General features: G+C 39.6%; 1 protein-coding gene across 6 annotated transcripts in view; it reads left to right on the forward strand.

The window, feature by feature from the left end:
- The window catches only part of tanc2a (tetratricopeptide repeat, ankyrin repeat and coiled-coil containing 2a), a 55,307-nt gene that overhangs the window by 5,862 nt on the left and 24,576 nt on the right, over positions 1–24,869 (forward strand). For 2 of the 6 annotated variants that reach the window (XM_085158248.1, XM_085158249.1), the window contains exons 1-2: positions 14,570–14,611; positions 14,890–22,818. In XM_085158248.1, the coding sequence (XP_085014374.1) occupies positions 22,527–22,818 (292 nt within the window). In that variant the 5' untranslated portion in view covers positions 14,570–14,611; positions 14,890–22,526. Of the gene's footprint in view, positions 1–14,498; positions 14,612–14,889; positions 22,819–24,869 lie in introns of those variants that run through there. The other 4 variants (XM_085158250.1, XM_085158251.1, XM_085158252.1 and 1 more) reach the window with 4 other exon arrangements.

Below are 24,869 nucleotides of genomic sequence, written 5' to 3' on the forward strand. Positions count from 1 at the left end.
CCTAAAAAAATTTAAGGATGCACTGTAAAGCATGCTAAGATATGACAGATTTTCTTCTTAAAGACCTTTGGGAATCACTTTATTGGTGAAAAAATACAATTGTATACCTGTCAAACTGTGTTATTGTTGTTGTTGTTGTTTGTTCCACAAATGGGAGCAAATTATATACACACACACAAGAACTTTATTATTCCCATGGTTAATTTTTGTGCCATTTATATGCTCAGTGCAATAAAAATAGAAACAGGAGCAGAAACAGAAACATCATGTGTGGAGTTGCACACAGACCAGAACAACAAAAGTACATTTAAAACAACATAATAAAGCTCTGTTGCTGAAACAAAGATGCAGGATACAGACACAGGATCGAAACCTTTTAAAACTGATTCTTTGCTAAGTTACCTGTAAACACAACACTAGTTTGTCCCTTGAGTTAGGTGCCCTTTATGTGCTTCAGTGATTTATTGGTCAGTTAAATCATTCCTCTGAAAATGTTCAGGAAAAAGGACTGTACTGAAAATGACAAAAGCTGAAAATGAACCACCAGTCAGTGTCTAAAGAAAAACTTTGACAGACTTTCAGAAAGCCTGCAAAACCTTTACTTAAGACCACTTAAAAAAAAAAACTAGCTTGGCTAGCAAGCTGTATCTATAAACTGTATAGGTATAATAGACAGATGTACATATCAGCTAAGTAACAGACTAATAAAATATTGAATAGCATAATAAAACTTTCTTAGATGGCATGTACCAGACAGCAGGGTAGAATATTAATCGGGTAAGGAATTAAAAATTCTCAGTTCAGTTCAGCGACTCTAAAGAGTAGAGACAGACACTCAAGAAATGTTTTGCTAATCCAAAGATTAGCAAAAACGTTTCTTGTATCAGCCACAATGCTGTAAAGTGGAACATTATAACATTGGAGTCTATAGGGCCGAACTTTCATACCCATTGGTCATGGAAAATCCCCTCACTCATATTTTTGAAAGTTAAGTGGCTGCTAACTTCCTCCTGTTTCCGTAGCAGCTGTAGCAGAAGTGGTGCTCTGAAGATTCACTGTAAGCTTGAAGACCACTAACCAGAGCCTGTAGCAGTGGAGTACTGGTTGATGTACTCAGCCAAGCTCCAGGAAGCTTCAAAGCAGTGCAAGGACCACCAGTACCAGCTGCAATCCAAGATGGGGGAGTTAGACTTCATCCATGACATCAGATACTCCCTGAAGAAACTGATGGTTACTGCTCTATTTTAGTGTCACAAAGTAGGCTCACCTAATTTATTTAAGAAAGCCTCTGCTACCACTACTGTACATACACTTCAAATACTATCTATTCTAGTGAAAGACAGAACTAATGCCCCCAAAATAGATTCTGTTCATCTGAACACAATCAGTTTTCTGGGGGATTTACTTACTATCATGCTCATATCATTGAGTATGCATCAAGAGAGAAATGACTAATGCTAGCAGAAAATAAATATTTTGTGTACTTTTACAAAAATCACACAAGATGAATCTTTGAATGTTTGGAGAGCAGAGCAACAGCCATTAGCAAGAGCAAACATTATCCTGGTAACTTAAGAAGTAAACAAGACTCAGTTAGTACAGTATGTGACTTTATCACTTTATCACTGAATCAGCATTTTTATGCAAAATGCTGATTAAAGTCTAAACTAAATGCTCTTATGAAATGAATAGTATTTCATAGCATTATTAGCATGCTGCTTTCTCTGTCTGTTTACTTTGCCCCCTTGGACTGACCAGTGTCCCCAGAAAGACTGCTGGGGCTAGACAGTCTGGCTTAGTGGAGCTTAATTACAGCAGGTTTGTTTGGTCACAATGGTTGGCCGATTTTTAGTTATTTCTTACAGAACAGTTATAGGTTGTGTCTGTACATGAGACCTCTTGTTTTTTTCTAAATCACTTTTCACCCCACTAGGGGAGGGCAGGGGTGTGAAGTTGTCTTGTGAAGCTTTAAATTACTTCAAAGAGTGGAAAAGTGATGAAGTGTTTACACCATGAGGAAAGGGTAAAAGGTGAGCATATCACTTAGGCCTTTGTTTGTTTATCTGCAGGAAGCTGTTTTGGGGGCCACACACGCACACACACACTCTCATTCCCTTCCTGTACTGTATGTGGGCAAGCCAAGTGAGTCCTGAGTGATTGCAGGAAGTCAGGATTGGCCTCTCTGGGGAAGAGAGATAAGAGTCTGGCACAGTGCATGTGTGTGTGCATGTACAAGTGGATTCAGTCTAATGCAAGACCATCTGCACTCAGCTATTGCTAATAACAGACACACCTATAGATACACAACTAAAGCTAGTCAAACAAACCTGTGTGCTCTAGGTTCAGTGTGTTTGAAGTTGTGTTTGAGTGTGTCGTGTGAATATCACTGGTGATTTCCTCTGCTTATATAATCAGACACTCTTTGGGTGGTTGATAAAAAGGGAAATCTCTCTGTGGTGTTGGGGGGCTGTCGGTGCAACACCCAAGTTAACCTAACAGGGAGGCGAGTAGGACTACATCTCCCAGTACACCTTGGGTTATTTTAGACTCCCCACAGAGCTGCTGGAAAAACATGCACAAAGTTTGTCTTGGAACAAGTAGAGCAGAGGTGGGGCGATTTGAATTAAATTTGCATGCTATGTCAACCCTGCCTGAGAACTGCAGGGTAAATAATGACTCTGTTGTTTAAACCAGGAGCCACACTGGATCCATAAGACTTTGAAAATGCCTTTGACCCAGTTTTACTTTGAAAATCTGGCATGACACAGACTGAGACTTTAGGAAACTATGATGCAGAATCACTGTGTTTTAGTTACCTTCCTTTTAGATTAGCAAAGCTGCGACACCAAGAGTACAGTGGGTCAGCAATGATCCTCAGTAGTGGCTCTCTGGTTTATGACAACAGGAAAGGTCATACAGAGAAACAATCTCTCTAGCGGTCTCTCTAGTCTCTATAAAAGAAAAAAAACTGCTCTCCACCATGTCAACAGCATAACGCTGTAAAGTAAATTTAACAAAACAAATTTGGCAATGAAGGAAGTCTTTGTACTATATGTGCAAAGAGTCAAGAGTCTTTATGATAAAATATGACAGATTCAACTTACAATGTAGAGACAAACAGAAATAAAGGGCTATCTACAATACAAGTACAGTTTAAATAAAGACCTATTCACTACATTTCAAATAAAGGCATTTTAGCTGAGTAATTAGTTGTTCTTGTTTTGTTTAAAGCAGCCATAAATTGAATTCTTGATTTACTACTTTACTGTATTCATCCATAGTACCACTGTAGCTCTCTCTGAGCACAAATGTGGTTAGACAGAAAATGTGCAGTTATCTAAAGTAAATCCAGACCATCAGCCACATGTAGCTAAAGGCACACGCTTTATTTAGTGTTTGTAAATGTCATCAATAAGGTCACCCTGGTTATACTTAAAAAGTGTATCGGGCAGTAATTGAGTCTTTTATCTGTGCTGTCTGTTCATGTGCTTTGTGTCAGTGTATTTCTGGCCCTAAATGTGCTTGCTTGACAGTAGCAAAGATTTTTGTACCAAAGTGTGCTAGTATAACGGCACCAAGGTATTTCTGTCCTTACATCTGGTAGCATGATGGTATATAGCTCATATGGAAATATGCTAGCTAACATATTTCCATGCATAAATGTGGTAGCATGATAAAGAACATAACTAGTCAATGTTAAACTTAAATAATTGATAGCGCAAAATAAAGTAAAACCAAAAACAAGCGACACTACTTAATAGTAATTAAAATATGTTCATATTACTTGATTCCAACTATCAGTTATAGTCTTCGTTCTGTAAGCTGTTAGACATGAATGTATGTGAGTTTGTTAACTGACAACAAGTAACGGAGGGCAACATTTTGCTTTACACTGGTGTGAACGCACCATTACATGGATGATAGATGGGTGGGATAATAATATGTAACACTTCAGGGTTTTAGGGTGTTTGTTTGGCATCAACAGGTAGCTGTGCTCTACAGCAGTATGCATAGCACCAGCTTTTTCAGGTACACATTTCATCTGTTCGTGAATGCAACTATCTAATCAGCCAATCACATGGCAGAAAGCAACTGCATTTAGGCACGTAACCATTTTGAATGTGAAAGAAAGATGATTGACGTGATTGTGAACGTGGCATGGTTTTTGGTGTCAGTTGGGCTGAGCAGCTGACCTGCCCATCCGAAAGTTCTGATCGACTGGGATTTCCCTACACTCCATTTCTAGGGTTTACAGAGAAAACAGTGACTGACAACAATGTGATGTTAATGTTAGAGGTTTAATAAGAATTGGCAGATTGCGTTGAGCTGATGTGGATGATGTTTTAGTGGCACATTTGGGCCCGTTAGTATTTGAGCGGTATTTAATCGCAGCAGCCTGCCTGAGTATTTTTCATTCCCATGCGCCATGTCACAAAATCTGAAATCATTCCAAACTGGTTTCTTGAACTTTACAGTGAGTTCACTCCACAGTCACCAGGTCTTCATCCAATAGAGCACCTTTGGTATGTTGTGGTGGTGGGAGATTGGCATCATAGGCGTGCATGCTGACAAATCTGCAGCATCTGCGTGACATGTCAACATGAATCAAAATCTCTGAGGAATGTTTCCAATACCTCGTTGAATCTACACCATGAAGAGTTCAGGGAGTTTTAAAGGCAAAAGCGTACTAGCAGAGTGTACCTACTAAAGTGTTTGGTGAGTGCATACATGAGCTGAGTTTCTGCAGCTCAGCCGGCTTCACTATTATGTATATTTTGTGCTACAGTTAAATCTGGAGAGAACTCTGTTTTTGTGACACACTCACTAAAAGTTCGAGGAAGTCAGATGGAGGAGGACAGATGGTGTGTTTGTGTGAAAGAGAGAGAGAGACATGCAAACAGCACACTTATCTGTGGTCTTGGCACTCACATGAATGAGCTTCTCACCACGTCAGCACTGAGTCACGTTTACTGGCCTCCGTCTGATCAGAGTGACTCACATCAGATTCCTCATTTCCCACATGTCTCCTCAGTTCTGCATGTTTTCTGGTGTGTTTGTGGTGATGTAGAGTGCAGATTGTACACATTTGGACAGCAGCAACATTGTTTTGTTGTTCAGTCTCTCCTTCAACACAAAATTTCAAAGGTTGCTGGACACTGCAGCGAGTTTCTTGAACAACATCCTGACATAATGAATGATCTGTCTTCAAAATACATTAAATTGTGAATTCCTGTGTTGTTACATTAAATTTTTTTATATTAATGGTTAGCTTAAGCTTCCACTCACATAAGTGTTGCTTCTCAAGCACCACCACTGGATGTTTTTCACAGAAAAAAAATCTGTCGAAACTTACTCAGCAACCACAAAATGTTAGTGGCTAACTTTTGGGGGAGAAAATGGCAGCTAAAGAACACAACTGGTGAATGTCAGGCTGAAATGGGGCAGTTTATCACATTCAACCCCATAATTTCTATTCTTGTACTTTACTAGAGTAGCTTTGCATAATTTATAGTTTAAAATAATCCTTCTTTAGTTCATATCGGGCCTTGATGGAGCTTCTCAGTTCATTCACTGTCTGAAACAAGATATTTCAGCTTCTCACTGTTTAAGAGAACTTTCTGCTGATTGGCTGTCCCTTGGCAAAAGAGCTGAGATACTCTCTCTTTATGACATCATACAGAGTCGAAAGAAGAAGAAGGAACTGTTTACAGCAGTTTAAATATGAAGCTTTATCTGGCAGCTGGGACACACTTCAGTTGTTTGATAAGAGGATCCACCACAGGAACTGTGACTGGTTCTTTGTTCTGAGGCTGCTTGATTAAAGTAGAAATCATAATTAGGATCATTATGGTCAGTTTTATTGATCATAATTATTTATGAAACTAACAATTATCTTGCTGTTATCAGTTATAAGTCAAAAATATCTCTTTTCATGTACATTTTTTATTTAAACTTTAAGAATAATTTGAATGAAAAAGTGTAGAAAAGAGAGAGTTTACATAAAGCCCATTTTTACAATTACGACTGGCTTTACCTACTGCTCTGCTTCCACCGTGGGATGTCTGCGAGTGGAGACTGGGATTGAAGAGAGGCCGAAACAGCAGCCGACTTGGGGGGAGTCTGAGAGTAAAGCTAACACATCTGGGTCTACATCTTCTAGCTTTCACAAGCTGCAGCGAAAGATCCCTGCCACCGCTCCTCCTTCATGGCCCATGCTCCAAGAACTCTGATAGTGTAGCTTGCTGGTGTTGATTCTGTCACTTATTCAATTATTGAATTATCTGCTTACAGGGACTTAGATGAGCTAGACCTAATGCATAATAGTTAACATTTGCCTGACAAAGCGCTAGGCTGGCACGTTGGCTATAAAAGCATTTTTACAGCTCATTCTGTTTACCCAGGTGGCCAAAATGATAGTTACTGTTGCTTTATGATTGTCTCTGAATCAGTGCACTGGTTTACCGTTGTTTCAGTTTGATAGAAGTACAAAACACAGGCTCCACAGCCTCCTTGTGTAACAAACCATGTGTGTAAGTAACAAAGTTTATGTTAACTCACTTAACAGAAGTTTGTGTATTTTTCTCTCATTTTTGGCAATTTGACAAACAAAAGTGAGACCAAGCTTAAAAAAACGGATCTAAAATGCTTTTACTACAATCCTGGTGACTTTTCTTATGTGGTAAATACAAAAACATTTTTCTCATCAAACCCCTGTCTTCTCCTTTTGTTTCATTTGTGTACATGAACATTTTTATGTTTGTTATTGCTTGCCTTCTCATTTTTCCATCTCACGCAGACACAAAGGACTCTTGGTCTATTTTCCATTGTCTAATTTGTCTTCAGTGCATTTACATAAGAAGGCCAACATCTCTCATTTCCCAGACACATGCACTGTCATATTAATATATGTGCTGCAGTTCAGTCATGCGCGTGTTGTGGATTGGAGGGGGTGTCTGGGTTTTTATTTTTTAGACCCGTCACTCCAGCTTACTTCCCTTCAAGGATTAGCACACTGACACACATTACACACCCATGCAAGGCTGAGCTAGTCACCGCTGTGTGTGCATCATATCTAAAGAGCCAGTAGTCCTCTAGCTGCTGCAGCTAGAAGCTCTTTGTGGGATTCTTTCTCAGACATGGATTAGGCTTATTCCTAAACTCCCCTCGCAGATAGCCACGGGGTTTATTTGCTCAGGTTTTGAAATATCTGCTGCCAAGAGAGGTTGCACTGGGAATGAATGTTATGCTAAATTAATTTCAGCACTATGCTTTTCTTCAAGAATGAAATTAAACATTGGAAAGTGTTATTTACTGACAGCAGTGGCTTATCTGACTGGACACACATGCACACACACTCACTGAAGAAAGGTTCGTCCTTGTGGAGTCACCTCACTGTCTCTCTTGCTCGTAGTGCACCTGGTAGTAGCACCTGATCCACTCTCCCTTGGGCACACAAACACACACACACACACACACACACACACACAAAGGAGAATGTTCCCAAGAGAAAACATAGTCAAACACAAAGGGAGAGGAAAAGAGGAAGAGGCCTGGACAGCATAGAGACTGCCACATTCTGCTCACAGTAATGATGATATGCTGAGTGGTTTCCTCATCCATCATGTACCTTTATGCACGCGTGTGTGTGTGTGTGTGTGTGTGTGTCTTTCCAGAAAAAACAGAAATCGAAACCATGGAATATGAGACTAACAGTAAAAGAAAAGAAGAAAAAAAAGTGGAAATAAAAACTGCCGATGGAGAAAGAGCTGCTCAGACTCAAACTGGCAGCACAAGTTTGGATGGAAATGTGTCATACATATATGTGTGCACATATTTCATAAAGTTTTTTTCTTCCATCACAACAGTGATTGTTGAAATGATTTAGGGCACGCAAAGACCGCTGTGGTATTTTTGAATGTCTGTAGTCAATAAGTACAAACTCACTAAGACTGTAAATATGTCCAAAAAGATTTTACTTCAGCAGCTTCACAACGTGATGCAGCTTTGTGAGTCCTGCATGGTGAGGAAAGGGCAGGCAGTCTTCAGCGATGAATCAAATTTTCTCTGTGATGAATGTGAGTTACAGTCATCAGGAAAGGCATGAGGGCGCCCGCTTAGCTGACTACTTGTGCCTTTTATACCTTAAAGTATAACACAGTTAATAAAGACTGAACTGAAAGTCAATATTTATTATGACTACCTTTATTTTTCTAGCATATCTTTATTTGTCAGCACAAAAGTTTAAAATAAGCCCAATTTTATGACATTCAGAAGCATTTTTACTGCTTTGCTTACAGCATGTGGCTGCTTTGGTTGACAGGTTTGTTCACATGGGCATTTTAGATCTATTTTAACTATTTTTTGGATCCACTATAAATACTTTATGATGTGTGTCAGTTAGAATGATTCTTTTCTTCTTCTCCTTCCAAAAAATGTTTTTATTATTACATTTCTGGTTGTATAAGTATAATGTAGCTTATTACCTATGGTGACTTAATCCTAACAGGGTTCATGTAGGACTGTTAAAAGCAGGAAATATTTGAAATTTCAACTTGATACATTGTTGATGTAGTGAAGTCTCCCAGCATACACTGGATCATTTTAGATTATATCAGGAAACAGGTAGTGCTGTGTCAGTCATTTGAATTAAATTTGCTTGTCATGTGGACCCCACCTCATAATTGCAGGAAGCCTACATTTCCATTATTAAATAATGTGTCTGTTAAAGATTGTGCAGTTTAAACCTAAGGTTTACCTCCAGTGTAACCCCAACACCCCAACAAAAAGAACTGAAAAACAGTGATGCTCTTTTTTGTTAAGCTTTATATTTGAGTAGCACACCTGTGACACTACGAGTGCAGTTGGTTTACTTTACTGTAACTTAGGGTCGGTAAAAGCAGAAAAAAATGTTAATGGAAGAAAATCAGAATTACAGATGACTTTTCTTGTGATCACTTGGTAGTTTTGATGTTGTACAGCACACTAAAGTTAACCATCCTGGTAAGACAATGACATAGCTTTTATTTTCATAACACTATTCACCTTATCAGACATCTAGTTTGCTAATGTTATGCTCACATATTGTGACATAGCGTTCAACCAAAAATCAAACTTCAAATTGATCCATTTTACCTCCAGTCTGTAGTCCTGTTCATCTGTCTGTAATGTTTTGGAGTAATCTGAGCTTTGGAGATGTTAGCTATCTAGGTATCTGGCTTATTATGAATATAATGGAACTAAAGGGGCATATGGCTCCACACAGTGTCTAAGTAGCAGTGTTGCTTGTGATCTTCTTGTGATTAAAATATTCCTGCCAACAGGGCTGGGCCATATCATACTGTTCACGTTAATACCGGTATAATGTTGGGCAACGATAAGAAAATGAAATATCGCGATGGAATATGGATAAAACGCGCATGCGCAGTGCCTTTGTTTTCATACACACATGGCGGGAAAAGCACGGCGGCGGCGATGGAGAATGAGAAGGGCGAAAGCGGATCGTTGAATGAAACGGATGGACCAGAGTTGGTTTGTAAAAATGCTGCAGCTTCAGTGGTGTGGAACTGGTTTAGCTTTCGTTCGTCAGATACACAACAAAGCACTATTTTTGGTAGCGCATGCTAGCGGGCCGTCGTTATTACCGTGTTGTTTGGAAAATACGGCACACTTCAAATCAATCCTTTGATTTTTCTGAAAATTGACAGAGCCCCTTATAATCCCGTGTGCCTTATGTATGAATTCTGGTTGTGTTTACTGACCTCAAAACCATTTTATGTACACGGCGCTCGAAAATCTGTCAAATGTTTCAGTACGACTTTGCTAAGCTACGAAGCCGCACCGCTTGATGGATTGTCGGAGCATTACAGCTATCGTAGGCGGAGCCTCGCGGAGTGATACGTACTGTGCTTCAACATAATATTACCGTATTGTGTGTGTATAACCTCTTTTTAAGTTTTGTGGATATTATACATGGTTATGCTGAGGATATGTCGGCCAATTTCCACTGGAAATGCCTTTTGGTTAAACTGTCAGCAAGGAATTTGCATTTGCACTTTTAAATCTTTATATAACTTTAATGCACATAAAAAACAGCTGCTTGTTTAAGTGAAAATACATTGATGGGGTTTTTTGCACTAATAAAGTTGTGGAGTTGTAAAGTATTTTGTCTAGTGTCAATTATATCGTCAGTTATATGGTTATCGTAAATTTTCAAATGTATATCGTGATAAATATTTTTGGTGATATCGCCCTGCTCTACCTGCCAATCTTCTTATGGTTGTCAGACATATCCAATAAAAAGAAAACACGATAATGATAAATCATATAGAAACCTTATGCCGTATGTCATATTTCGAACTGGAATAAGCCAGCAGTAACATTACAGAAATTAGTGTGTGTGTGTGTAAAAGCCTAATTAATATGCACTGTTGCTGACACGAGTCACACTGGTAGTTTAATAAAGCTGAATGAGAGTACAGTTATTAAATTGCTGTGCTGTGAAAACATCCGTTTCCCAGTGGAAACTATCACTATGCTGCTGTTATCAGCAATGGTCAACAGAGGGGGCCAGAGGTCAGTGGTTCCTTAAACTGTTTAAACTGTAAACCCCTGGTGTGGTTTCAGTGCCAGTCCTAAGACTATTCAGTGCATGTTGTACATGGATGTTTTTCAGAGTGTAAATCCTGAAGCAGAGACATTTTCTTAGTAAAACAGTGAGGAAGCAATGCCACTGCGACTCGGGCTTCCTGTGTTATTTAAACGTCCCTCTTGCCATGTCGGCTCTCTCACACGAGACACAATTTAGTTTTGTTATGTAGCAATAAGTACCCTAAGTCATCATTGGGTTCCCTAACTGTAACCCTAACTCTATTCTATCAGGAAATATAACTTTTGTTTTTATTTGCATTATTCTCCCACATTTTGGAAATCAGGGAACAAAGAAAATAATCCCTCTAACTGACATCACAAACTATTTAAATTTTTTACAAGGAAGTACATTTACTTTCCTCCACTCCGCATATTCATAGTACCGCATTTGTTTCTGTTTGCAGAGGTATTTGCCTAAAAACCGAACAGTATGTAGCTCGACGTGGATCACGTTGTGTGTAGATTGAGTGCTGATTGGAAGAGAAGTGAGCTGGAACAGGAAAGGGATCACCAGCAGAGTTCAGAACACAAGGAGAGCGAAAAGGCACGAGGCATGAGCTAAAATTGACAGCAGCACCGTGCACCACGCTTTGGCGTCATTTTGCCTTGGATACTCTCAATTTTTGAAACCAGCATGGCCAGTGTGGTCAGGTTAAAGATGTGCATGTACAATTGCGCCTGTATTTACCATTAATGATATATCAGTATAAGAGATTCCCAGATTATACAGAGAGAAAAACAGCAGCATCTTGAAAAGATGAGTTTTTTCAGAGTTTTTTCGGAGTGGCGATAATGTCATTCAGGGATTCCAGCTTCCCCCCCCACATTGATAGTGCAAACAACACTGTGTCGTCTGATGAACTCACAGCTGGAACACAACAAAACTAATGCAGTGCGTATTAGCTACCACATGGCTAACCCCAAACCTGAAGTCAACACTAAAACACATCTTTTGTTCCCAGATGTCAGGTACCCATACCGTGTAATCAAATCAGTGCCCTTGAAATGTAGAGTACATCTTCTTTATCTTCTTACCCATCTGAGATCTAAGAAGTAGGTGGTAGCCCTAACCTATCCCTATATTTTGGAAAAATATAGTTAGAATGAATAAAAAAAAATTTTCCTGCTGACTTAGGAGAACAGTTTAATAAAACACAAATGAGGTATTCATTAGATTGCCCAAGGTCGGTTAGGGTTTGACAGCTTAGACGTCACAAGGTTAAAGATGTGCATTTGCCATCTTCAGTTTTAGGATATATGTCAGAAATCTGTTTTTTAAATCAAACTATCTTTCAATTGAATAGTTTCACATATTTGTCCTGAGTGTCTTTCACGTTAAGTTAAAGTTGTGTAAAGTCTCATGGAGTTGTTTATTTGCTCAAAGTCAATAACCTCACACTGACACAGTGACCCACATCTGAAGTTCCTTAGCCTTCATACGGCACAGATAAACCAGGGAAGCATACACCAACAGGCAAAAAGGGTTACATCAATATGAATTATCATTAGGGGATTGCTTAGCAACCGCAGATGGTTGCCTAGCAACAGCATTGCCAGGCAGCAGTATGGGTGTGTTCAAAAGTCACACTGTAGTAAAGCAAAAGAGCAAAGAAGGGAAATGTTGTGTGATGTGTGATTCTGTGTAGAATCAACTCTTAAATGTAATACTGCTTTTTAGTTTTCCATGGATAGACTCCACCTCCACCATCTTGGACTGCAGCTGCTGACAGTGGTCCTTGTTCAGCTTTGGAAATGTGCTCTGAAAAGACTGAATTCCCAACTAAAACTTGGAGGTTGGAGAGTAGAAAAAGGATTTTAGTCCGCAGCTACAGTCGTAGACAGTGGTCATAAAGATTCATAGAGGGTGCACCACACACAACCCTCTGCTAACACCAAAAGTGGGTTGATGAGCTTATTGCTATAACACTAGCTAACTGGCCATGGTATATCAGTAACGTACTTCTGGTTATTTCAGCATGTGTTTAGACCCCATTATGAGCAAATGACTGTTGACTGCAGAATGAAGTTCTGAGCTCATATATGTTTAGCTGTGGTTCAGGAGGTAGAGCATACAGCTCCTTTGGTTTGTATATTTAAGTGTCTTTAGGCGAGATGCTGAACCCCAAGTTGCCCCTGATGTATCCATTGGTCTGTGAATTCTCCAGGGGAATGTGTGAATGTTAACCCTATAATGCCATTTGTATCATATTTCCTACATTAGTTTCTGAGACCTCTATCTCATGAACATGATCAATACTTGCCATCATTTCAAAATGTTATGGACAAAACTCTTTTTTGTCTAAAATTAACATTGTTGTTAACAAAAAGTTGCCAAAAATGCCCAATGTATCAAATGCCATACAAAAAATATATAATAAATATTAGTGCTGTCAGAGTTAACGGGTTAACGCAGGCTGATCTGCATTAACGCGTTAAAATGGGCTAATTCGCATTAACGCAGATCAATCCATGTAAGGGGTTACTCAGCGATGAACAATTAACCCGTCTGGAGCGCAGTCTGACTCAAAATCCCTGAAATGACTCTGCTAACCCATTTCAGGAAGTTTGTCCAACGTGTGTCCATTCTGCGCTCCAGATGGGTTGAGCCCTTTAAAAATTTTAATCGTGTTAATCGTGATGACTGCATTAATGCGTTAACACTGACAGCACTAATAAATATATAATAAAGATATACCATAAAAACATGATATAGCATTTTGTTATAAGGGTTTTTAAACATCTCAGTTCCAAAAAAACAGAATTTTCTGGCTGTTTTTGATGGGTTGGGTCTTACGGGGTTAAGTCAAAATTGATAGTATGAATGTATGTGAATGAGGCATGTAGTAAGAAACTGAGTAATCAAACAGAAAAGAACGGGGCTGTGTAAGTAACAGTCCATTTATGTATGTATTAAAGCATTGCAGCGGTATGACCCCTTTGCTAGCTTCACTGAGCTTTCAACTGGATGTGATGAATCAACACATGATGAGCTTAAATCCTCCCTTACTTTGCTGCAAAAGGTCTAGGCTGCTGGAGGATTCCCATGATGCACTGAGGCTATGACCACACTAGCCCGAAAACGCCGTCTCAGTGTGGACGGGAGGCCAAAACGGAGAGAAAACGATGCATTTTCAAACGAAAAGTGCGGACGTAGCCTGAGTGTTTCACTCACTATGTGTTTATACACCTCATGTTATTATTAATCTCTGGTTCTCTTCCACAGCATTTCTTTGTCCTGTCTTCATCCACTCTTCCCTAGCCGATCACGGCAGACAGCCGCCCCTCCCTGAGGGTGGTTCTCCATGAGCCTTCTTCCTGTTAAAAGCCACCAAAGTTCTTCTAGAAACAAGTCATGCTCCTTTTTATAATGCCAGAATAAATGGAAATCTGATTCATCTTCTACCTGACAGAACCTATATAATGCACATAATCCTATAACAGATGTATTTCCTTATCCTTTTATTAGTCCTCCGTGCTTATCACTGATGCAATGCACAACAACAGAATTCTTACATATATTTCTATTCAGGATTCTCAGGCATTCAGGAGTGCCACGTCTCCTCCCTGTTTTCTGTTTCTGCCACCCAAGCTACATAAGTGTCCTTTCAGATACTCTGGGGACCTGCTGTTATTGATGTTATAGCACTATAGCAGTATATTGAGTTCAGTCAGAGACATTTACACAAGGAAATGACATTCACTGCAGATGATTAAACTGTTAGAGCAATGAGATTCTGTTAAGGAACACATACAGATCATAACATGACTGGACATAAGAGGTCAGCTGGAAAAGGAAGTGATTAGTTCTAATGGTTTACTGACACACTCTCTCTCTGTCTCCATCTCTGTAGGAGTGTTGACAGGAAGTGTGCGCATGTGTGTTTGCTGACATCGTGAGCAATCATGTTCCGGAACAGCCTGAAGATGCTACTGGGCGGCAAAGGTCGCAAGAACAATACCAGTGGTCAGTAAATTCATATTATATGTGTTTTTCACCCGTCGTTTTGTGCTCCGATCAGAAGCCGTGCCTCTAGTCTGTGTGTTTCAATGAAGCCATGTCATGGATGTGTAAATAGATATGTTAATGCTATATTACACAAAATATTTTCATCTAATATTGTTGTAAAACACGCAGATCATGGGTGGCTGTTTGTTTGGGCACATACAGATGAGTTCTTCTTATGTACACCACTGTTTCATGCAGCAGTGTCTCTCTGTGGCTCTTTGTCACTTTTCCAATAGGTAACACGGACTCAGAGGCATCAGAAGTCAGGATGATCGAAGGATTCACTCGTTCACTCCCCTCCTCTCCTCTCCTTAACCTTCGCCTGGGCAAGAGACCTGGTAGGACTGTCTATTTATCTCAGTGCGTGCTCAATGAAAGGTTTCTCCCACTGAAAACGTTACGTCCACATGAACAGAATCAACCTTTTGGGGCTGTCTGTGTAGCTCAGTATGTTGGTCGATCACTCATGTTTAGTATTTGATTGTGTGACGTTCATGTGGTCTTATAAAAACAACAAGTAGTGCTGGAAATATGTGTGCAAATATTAGTCACAATATCTGTGTATATATTTCTGCATCTTATAAATAGAACGTGATTGTAATTATTTTATTTGCATTTAAAACAGCTGACAAAAAAAATATTTTTGTTGATATTGCATAGGACTCAGAAATAACTACCAGTAGTGATGGCAACTGTGATATTTTAAAACCAAAACTTGATTTTCTTTGTTCTTGTGGCTTCTTCTCCCCGTAGATGCACTGATCCAATCCTTTTCCTGTTCTGATCCAATGTACATACCTTGATTTTATTTTACCTTACTAATGGGATGCTCATGTTAACCATATGAGGTCTAAATAATGCTGGGAGTTAACCCTAACCTGTACATTTGGACCTGGGAGCACAGTTTTTGAAAAGAACAGAAACATCATGTTCTGAAAGCACAGGATTAGGGCAAACTCATCAATGATAACGACTTAGACCAAAAAGGGTTAATACCTGCAGTGTTTCATTCATTAGTAACAAAGTGTCCACTGTCAGAGCCACAGCCCTGGTTCTTTTTAATGGAAGTACAAGAGCTACTTTTCTATGTTGTAACCCAATGAAAATACGAACACACTGGCAGGATATACAAATATTTATAAATCTGCCCTTAAATCTTACATCAGAGCTGTACTTATACTTCCTGAACATGTTTATGATGTTATCAGTATCAGCGTCACTGAGTGATAGTCGAAGGACTTGGAAAGAAAAGCAGCTGGACTTCTTTAAAAAGTTGTGCCAATTGATCTCAATGGGTCACATGATTAGTGAGGGAAGGTCTCACTATGGTTTCACTCGAAACCTCTGCTGATAATGACCCATACCCTTTTTCACACCTTGGCTTACATCATAGGCGTCGAACTCCAGGCCTTGAGGCCCGGTGTCCTGCAGGTTTTAGTTGTGCCCTTGATCCAACACAGCTGATTTAAATGACTAAACATGTCTTGAAGTTCTCCAGAGGCCTGGTAATGAACTAATCATTTGATTCAGGTGTGTTGACCCAGATTGAGATCTAGTCGCTTTTCTTTTTTTCAAGCTCCATCCATGACCTGGATGACTGAACCTGCACAGACACACTGAGTGATAGGTATGTTTACATTCACAGGTGCACTAGAAGCAAGAATAACTACCAGACAATTCTGCATGCCTTTAGTTGTTTAAAATAACAAAAATGCCAACAAATAGTCTCAATTCATAGCTCACAATGCCGCTCACTCCATGATATTGTAGATTTTAGATACTAACTCACCAGGCTAACGCTAAATGCCATCTTATCCCCCAGCTTGTGTTAGCTTGTTTAACTGCTACAGCGCTGCTGGTGCCACCACTTAGTACAGGACGAAGCTGTAAGTTTTGGGGGGTTGTTGTATTTGTGAACCACACACAGGGAAAATACTTCAAAAAATCTTAACTCACATTATATTCGATTACTTCATCGTTTCATAGCTAGTAGTTAATGTTTGCTAACTTCAGTTAGCTTAGCCTTTGCTTTTCCTGTTACTGTAAAGCGAGCCTATATAAAAAATAACCAACCAAAACACTATGTCAGCTCTTTCTCACTAGTATTTTAGTAGTTCATTTTTACTTACCATCAAATTCTAGAAGTCCATACCTGGAGTAATGTTTATAAGGCAAAACAAAAATAGTTTCTAGAGGGTGAAGCTCAACTCCTTCGAAGAAAAAGTCTTTCGAGAATAAATGAAAGGTACAAGACTAAAATACATTTGTGTGAGAAATGTAATAAACATGTTGGATATACATTGTTACAATGAAAGACATACAATGAAAGAGCCCACTCACCAAAAGAACCCAACAAGAAAAAAATTTTAAAAAATGGACAAGCCCCCAATTATGTTACACCCCAGCCCGTGGAAAACCGGCGTGCAACATAAGGAAAATAAAAATAAGGAGAACTTATGCCCCCACACTCCCTGCTCTCAAGGAAGATGAACCAAAAAAAAAAAACCAGCTACCACGGATTTCACAACAGCCAGTCAGTTTATTAAGTCCCAAAAGGTAGCGGGCGTCATGGTGAGCATGGCCAAAACAACAAACAAAAACTCTAGAAATGAAATGCAGCTGGCTCACCTTCACAGAAAACCCCAAAAGAAAATTACAAGTGTCTTACCTGCCTCCCTAACCAAAAACAGGAGAAAAGGTTCCCAAAGAAAAAAATGGCTTCTCACCCCTATAGCTACCGAGTAAAAAAAAAGTATCGACAACTATTTACATCTATATACAACAAACTATTTACAACACAGCAAAAGCTTCCAGAATACAAATTAACACGCAGCCACATGCACAGTTCGTTGGGAACAGGAAGTAGGCGGGGCGTGCCGATTGAAAAGGGTCCTCATTTATAGCCGGCCTCTCCCACTCCTCCACCAATGGTCAGCCTCCACCTGGAACACACATAGCAGCAATAACACAGGACACAAACTATGCCACCCTCTGGTGTGGCAGACAAAAAACACAGTACAAAAGAAATATCCATGACACTGAATCATAACAACATGTATACATATGAAATGCATCCTTGCAAATTCAAGAAACCTGCCCGTTGTTGTGAAGCGTCGACTCACGTTTATCATGTGAGTACACTTATACAGTGGAAACCCACAAATGTTTGCCAACAGGAGGACAACCAGTTAGTGTAACATATTGTCAGGATTTCAGGAAAGTCCGTATGGCTGTTAATGCAAAGTTAAATCATAACCCTCCAGCTGCACACAGACAATGGTAGTAAGCTGGGGAATCCTTCTGGAACAGTCTGAGCTGATAAGCTCTGTCATTAAGCGAACGTTTCGATGAAGATGAAACATTGTCAACTGACAACATATTCATTTCTGTCTGTGTCGTTTCACCAGTTGATCTTTGCAAATGCTCTGCTGCTTAAAACGTCATGTTTGGTGTGAAACATGCTGAAACAACAGGATTCAAGCTGCTGGGAGGGTCTGTGTCCTCTTCTGTGTGGATAATGAATCTATATCATAAGAAATCTATACGCGCAATTTATGCAAATCTTCTTGTAACCATGGTAACACAAGCCTGTTCCTCATTAAGGCACTCGAAGGCAGTTAAAACTGCAGACTGTTTGTGTCATCTGCGCACTATGTGTTTTCTTCCTCCCTCAGACACACAAACACACACACACACGCACACACACAGGGCTGTGACCTGTTACACATGGTAGCAGATGGGGGTGGGTTGGCCTTTGACCCTGTATTTGATCGCCCCACTGTGCCTGAGTGAGAGAGAAAACACTGAAATATTACACCCAGCCCCCTGCCAAGCTCTCCAATCCTCTCCTCACCTAAACTCTTCTCCCGCTGCTCCTCTTCCTCCTCCTCGGGGCTGATTTGACACACTTGTCTTAAACATTACCATGTGGAGTTTATCTCTCTGCCCTTTATAAAGTACGGCACTAAAGAAGGGAGACTTCTTTAGTTATTGCACAACGTCTACACACACAAACATAGACAATCTCAGATTTGGCTTATTTCTCTTAACCCTTTTTTTTTCTTCCCCTGTGCTTATACTCTTTTTCACCACCCCGGCATATCGCTGTCCTTTGTTTTGTCCTGCTCCTTTCCGTGACTTCTACACATCATTAGTTGCTGACATAGATCCACAGTTTGATCCTGGGAAGAGACACAAATACCTTTGAGGTTGTGTCAGGAACAAGCAACACAGAGAGTTGTTGCCTGTACTGATCTCAGATAGAGGCAGTGTGCAAAGTATGTTGTGGTATGTAGCTTGGGCCATAGCAGTAATTAAGTGTAAGCTAGCTTTTTAATAGCTAAAAGTAATTTAATTGGAAATTAAGTTGTTGCTTTGTACAAAAACATTTTTTATTGTGCCAAATATTTAGTTTTTTAGTAATTTAATAATAAATAAATTATATGTCCTCAATCCAGAAAAAGGAGCTAATGCCTGCTTAAGATTTCAACTCACAGTTGTGCTTTTTTTAAGCCACAGATGAACTTTTTGTCAACAGTAGTCTAAGGAGCTTGGAAAGAAAAGCGTCTGGACTCCTTTAAGTTGCTTGAAGATGTTTCACCTTTCAGCTGAGAAGCTTCTTCAGTTCTAGGGTCAAATGGTGGAGAGTCCAAGATTTAAGCTGATTTAAGCAGATTTTTGTCAACAGTAAAATCTTTTGGCCACCAACGTTTAGCAGCTTTCATTTTAAGAGCAGTAAATGGATATTTCTTGCTAAAATACAATTTGGGACTTGTATTTTGCTTAGTAAACACTATAATCTGATGAATTATTATAATACTATAATAATTCACCATAATTAAAGCCTTTGCAGTTAAATTCAGTCATTAAAAAGAAAAAACACAAGCTAACTCTAGCTCAAGATTGACTAGAGCTTATCATATCTGAGCTTAACTGCTTAAGGTTAGCTTTTAGCTTATTTTCAGTTTACAATATTTGATAAATTTTCTTTGAATAACATGTTTAAACCTCCCGTGATTAACTATGTGCGTGCTGTGTAAATAAGCTGCAAAGACATTATTAACATATAATCAGATTTTATGCTGGTATTTTACACTAACTAGCAAAAATTTACTAATAAGTCCAACAGTGTAAAAGATGGACGCAGTTCGGGGGTCAGAAAAGTTCATTCAAAACTGAAGTTGCTTAAATCTGAATTCTTTTTAATGAACACGGGGGGATACTTCAACCTGAAAAACACTTTGTGTTGGATACAATTCTGTGTCTGGTAGACTCTTTATTAATGAGTTTATAGACTCAGAAAGGAGGATTGTTTAGCATATTGTCATTTGCTAATAAGGTTGGGCGATTGGATGAACATATCGACTATTGACGATAGGCCGAGCCTTTCGCCGATCGTTTACACAAGAGCGGTGCATTTATTTATTTGCCCATGAGTAAGTTTGCTAATATTGTTTATTGAAGCTAAGAGAAGCGGTCAACCAAACAAATAATAGCGCTGTTTTAATGGCACACTCTTCCAGCTGTGAACAAACGCACATTCCTCAGAGTTCGTAAAATGCAGCGACTCCTTTACTCAAACTCAGAAAGAACGAAAGGCAGCGGCCTGTGTTCAGAAAAAACACAAAAACATTTTATTTAAATAAAAAAACAACAATGGTGGGGAGGGAAACAACGAGAAACTGCATCCTTTTTCTACTATAACCGTGTTTACAGGCTGTTCCAGTGTTTGTCTTACACACTCGACCAAACAACAAATACAAATTAAACAAAAGGTAATTTAAAAATCAAAATGTCTCTTCCAGCCAGCACAAAAAAAATCTCAGTCGTGATGTTAAGTCTTTTGTATGATTTGGCGAATCTCAAACAAAGAAATAAATGAATGAATAATCCAAAAAGTAGCTATATTAATACTGAAAGAAACAAGAAAAGAAGATAAAATATTCCCTCAACAAACAAAACGTATAAATTCTAAACGTGAAAATCAGTCCACGCATGATTACATGGCTCCGCCCTTCAAAATGTCTGTGCCTGCGCGAATATATCGCCTGTCATCGGTTGTTGGACTGACAACATATCGCCCAAGCTTATTTGCTAATGATTATTCAATCAGAGGAGGTTATTGTTTCACAGTCAGCTCCACTTTTCTATCATCACATCTGGCTTTCAAAGAGATGCTCATGGTAAAAATGTTTGACTCGAGCCTTTATAGCAGGACCTCACAGTCCAGTGGGTGACATCACAGAGGCTTCCCCCGTCCTCTTTGCTGTCGTCATCCACGATCGTGGAGTGGGTCAGAGCTCCGACTTTGACCCACTCCACATCTTCAGTAAAAAGCAACTCTGATATCCGAGTTTGGGCTTCTGGCTTAACTCTGCTTTTGGTCTCCACCAACTACAGCTTGTAAATGCTCTGCTGAGCTAGTTTCTGTTTTAAACTGTGGCTTTACAAAAGGTTCTTACTCTGTATGTTTTTAGAAAACTAAATAAAAAAATAAATAGTGTAATAAAGTTCTAAGATGAGTGGATAATGCTTTAGATACATTATCTCTAGTAGTTTCATTTTTCTGTACATCTATATGTTACCTATAAGGTATTAATGTAACCTGTTAAATGTTTTAGGTTGCACTAAAACTATTTCTAGGTGAACGACAAAAGGTCAAAGGTAAAAGTTGGAGACATTATAGAATCATAAACCAGCTTTTTGTGTTTTTTATTCGTTCTTCCACAAATTTCAGCCTAAATCTTTCCTTCAAGTCTTAAATTTAAACCCGTTTTTTCTGCACTCTTTCATAAAATCACATTTTAAATAATATTTGTTTCAATTTAACCAGTTTTTTTTTACTTCATATACATTTTCCACATTTCTTGGTCTAAAGTGGATTACAGTCCTCCATGTTCACTGTGATTTGTGGGCGCTCCTCTGTTCTTGGAAAGAGTTTCACTTTAATTGCAGCATTTCTTTGCTCTGCTGCTTTTCGGAAATTGTTCTGTCTCTGCGCGTTTTTTCTTCTTTTAGAAGAGACAAGGCTGAACTGTTTTTCTAAACGTTCCTCGTGCTTCTCGACATGTAACAGATTACGCTCTCGGTTCAGCTCCTCCTGCAGGCTTTCTGTTTCTCTCCTGTGTGGGTTTTTTTTCTTTTTGGGGGTTGGAGGAGGGGAGGTTTTGATTTGCGGTGCAGTCGGACGAGGGAGGTCGTCTTTCAGACCAGATACGGAGGCTCTGCTGGTGGAGAAAGAGGCTTTGCACACTTAGAAGTGTTCTTTTTTGTGTGTTCTGACCTAAGAGCGTACCGTATGTGAGAGGATTGTTGTGGGCTTTTTTGCTTGTTTTTGCACTGGATGCTTTAGTTGTTACTCTGTTTTCTGGGACTCTACCTGTGAATGAGAAAGACTTTCATTTTTCTGGCTACAAAGGACAATAACCAGTGGAAATGCATTTCCCAGGTTTGTGTGAGTTGCAGTCAACTTTAGAGCACTTCTCATGTATGCAGATTGCTGTTTCACCTCTGAAGAGTAACAAAGAAGTTCATCTGTTACCACTGGATTTGCTTGTTTTATTGTCCCGCAGTCACTCAGCCTGAAAAGTCGGAGCACCTCTGGTGTGTTTTTTTTTCTTTTTCCGGAGAGTCTCTTCCTCTTCTTATCACTTCACTTCTACCTCCTTCATCTTTTTCTCCCCCTCTCCTTTGTGTACTCTGGAGAAGGAGGAGCTCGATACCAAAGTGAAGAAGACGGGATCATGATGTCATCACATTTTCACCAACAAAATTTAATGGAGAGGGAGAAGAGCACAACTTCAGCTGACTTAGTTTACTCTGCCCCCTACATGGAAGTACTGTGAACCAATCGGAGTCCTGCTGACAGCTAGCCATGGACTGCACGGCGGCTATTTTGAAAGCATGCGCCCGCTCCAGAGCCAAGTGGTGTTGCCACGGGCGCTCCAGTGTCCGTCACCCGTGGTGGCCGGCGAATGGCTGCGGTTGTGGTCGAGGTGTGTTTGCGGGGGGCTTCGTCAACCACACCTCGTCCCTCCTGCGGCGCTTGCTGTTGCACGTTTGCTGTTGTCACTCTCACGAGGAGAGTTCGCAGTTGTGTCGCGATTGGGGGGATTGTCCGATCCAAGGAGTGGAGAGAGATCGAAGAGGAAGGAGACAGGAGGAAGGTGAGAGTGATGGATCTCTCTATGGCCAGAAATTCTTGTTTTATCAGTCAAATACTATATTTTTTTAATTTACTCTAATCTGTTATCTGTAATTGTGTTTGATTTTTTTCAGATTTTGTACAAATAGTATGCGACAATATCTTTTTTCCCTTTAAATTTAGCTAAAAAAAAAAGTGGATTCTACATTTCCCCCTAAAAATGAGTCGAGCTGCTCAAGCTAGCAAAAACCCGGTGATGTCATTTAAGGTCTGATTAGTATGTTGTTCCAAGCGTGTAAGCAAATGAATCTAAAAAAGTTTGTTTTTTATGAACAGAAAGGTTAGAAAAAAACTCGCCTGTAAACATGTTTATCTGTGCTATGATTTTACAGTCAGCCCCAAGTGGCTGTTTGAAGAACTGCAGTTTTGTTATTTTTTCAGCTATGCAGGTGTCCACAAGGCTCACATGTCTTTCTATGCCAGAGCAGGAAAGTTTGTCCTTTTAGTTAAGGAACGTGATTATCTGCATTTTTGACAAAGTATTATATCGCTATATATCGATATGTGGTGACTCCTCCTCCTCAGCAGACGTATCTTGTGTCCTAGCCTCAGGTTGGTTTTGTGTACTCCAGCGTATACACTTGAGCATCTTCATCCTTTCCATTAATAACTGCAGATATTCACATTTACGACAATTTAGTGTGCTTCAGCTGCCTCAGCTGCTGCTTTCACTTTGTAAGAGGTTTTTTTTTCTGAAATAAGGGAGAGAAACGTCTGTCTTATGTCTTCGCAAAGAACTAAAGCAAGATCAGATTGGTTTCCAAACAGATGTTACAATCTAGAAATGAGTTAAGTTATATACTAATGGCCTTTAGAAAACCCAAGGTACTTACTGTGACACTGAATGATGTTGTTAAAATGAAGTCAGGACCTCTCACAAGGCTGTTTGGTTAAGTAATGTTGGCTGATGTAGTCACAGCTAACTCCTTAGACTGAGTTTGCCCTCAGGACTTCGTGTCAGGCTCTCTGTGAGGTGGTTAATAGTCTTGTTCACAGCCTCGTTACCTCCCACATTGACTATTGTAATTCTCTCTTACATCGTCTCCCCCAAAAATCCCTCCACAAGCTTCAACTGGCTTCTACCAGCACATCACCCCCGTTCTTCAGGAGCTTCACTGGCTCCCTGTGAAATTCAAGAGAAGTTCTTCTGCTCACCTTCAAGGCCATTCATAACCTTGCTCTTCCTCACCTTTCTGACCTGTTAAGCACTACTTCTTCTGCTCGCTCGCTTCAATCTTCTTCTATCCAGCTTGCTGTGGCTTCTGTCCGCCTCACCACCATGGGAAGCAGAGCTTTCAGTTGCTCTGCTCTCAGGCTGTGGAACTTTCTGCCCCCAAATATAGGAAACATTGGTTCTCTCCCCCAGTTTAAATCCCAACTCAAAACCCATCTGTTCAAATCTGCATATTCACTGTGAACTCATTTTTTGTTTATTTTATCTTGTGCCTTTTGCTTTTTTATTGTGCTTTGTTGTCATTGATCTATTATGTATTTTATTCTATTGGTAAGTGTCCTTAGGTGTCTTCAAAGCCCCTTTTAAATAAAATTTATTATCATTATTATTATTATTATTCAGAGAGTTCACAGGGTCCATTTTAGCCACCATACTTTCCCAAAAATATAACCAGCTTGTTCTGTTGCTTTCACTTATCCAAACCATAACTGAAAACAGAAAATAACATCAAAGAAAGGACGTTTTTCTTCATTTAAAAATGCATTATGTGACCAAAATGATCTGACCAATCAGATCTCAACTATGTGGGCTGCATTTGCACCTTTACCTGTATCCATTCACTTGTGCTTAGATCAGCTAAAACGCATCCTAATCCCAGTTTACAAAGCTCTGAGTTTCTCATTTATCTAAACGTTCTTGCCCCAGGATTATGCTCCTGGTGCTGTTCATCATTTTATTCACTGAATGTTACAGGAAGTCAGAATCATGGTGACACTTTCAGACTGCTCCAGAGCTTTAGAAATGATTGCATCATTTTACTGACAGAAACATGTTAGAGT

The sequence above is a fragment of the Neolamprologus multifasciatus genome, chromosome 4, assembly GCF_963576455.1.
Source record: "Neolamprologus multifasciatus chromosome 4, fNeoMul1.2, whole genome shotgun sequence".
Classification (NCBI taxonomy): Eukaryota; Metazoa; Chordata; class Actinopteri; order Cichliformes; family Cichlidae; genus Neolamprologus; species Neolamprologus multifasciatus.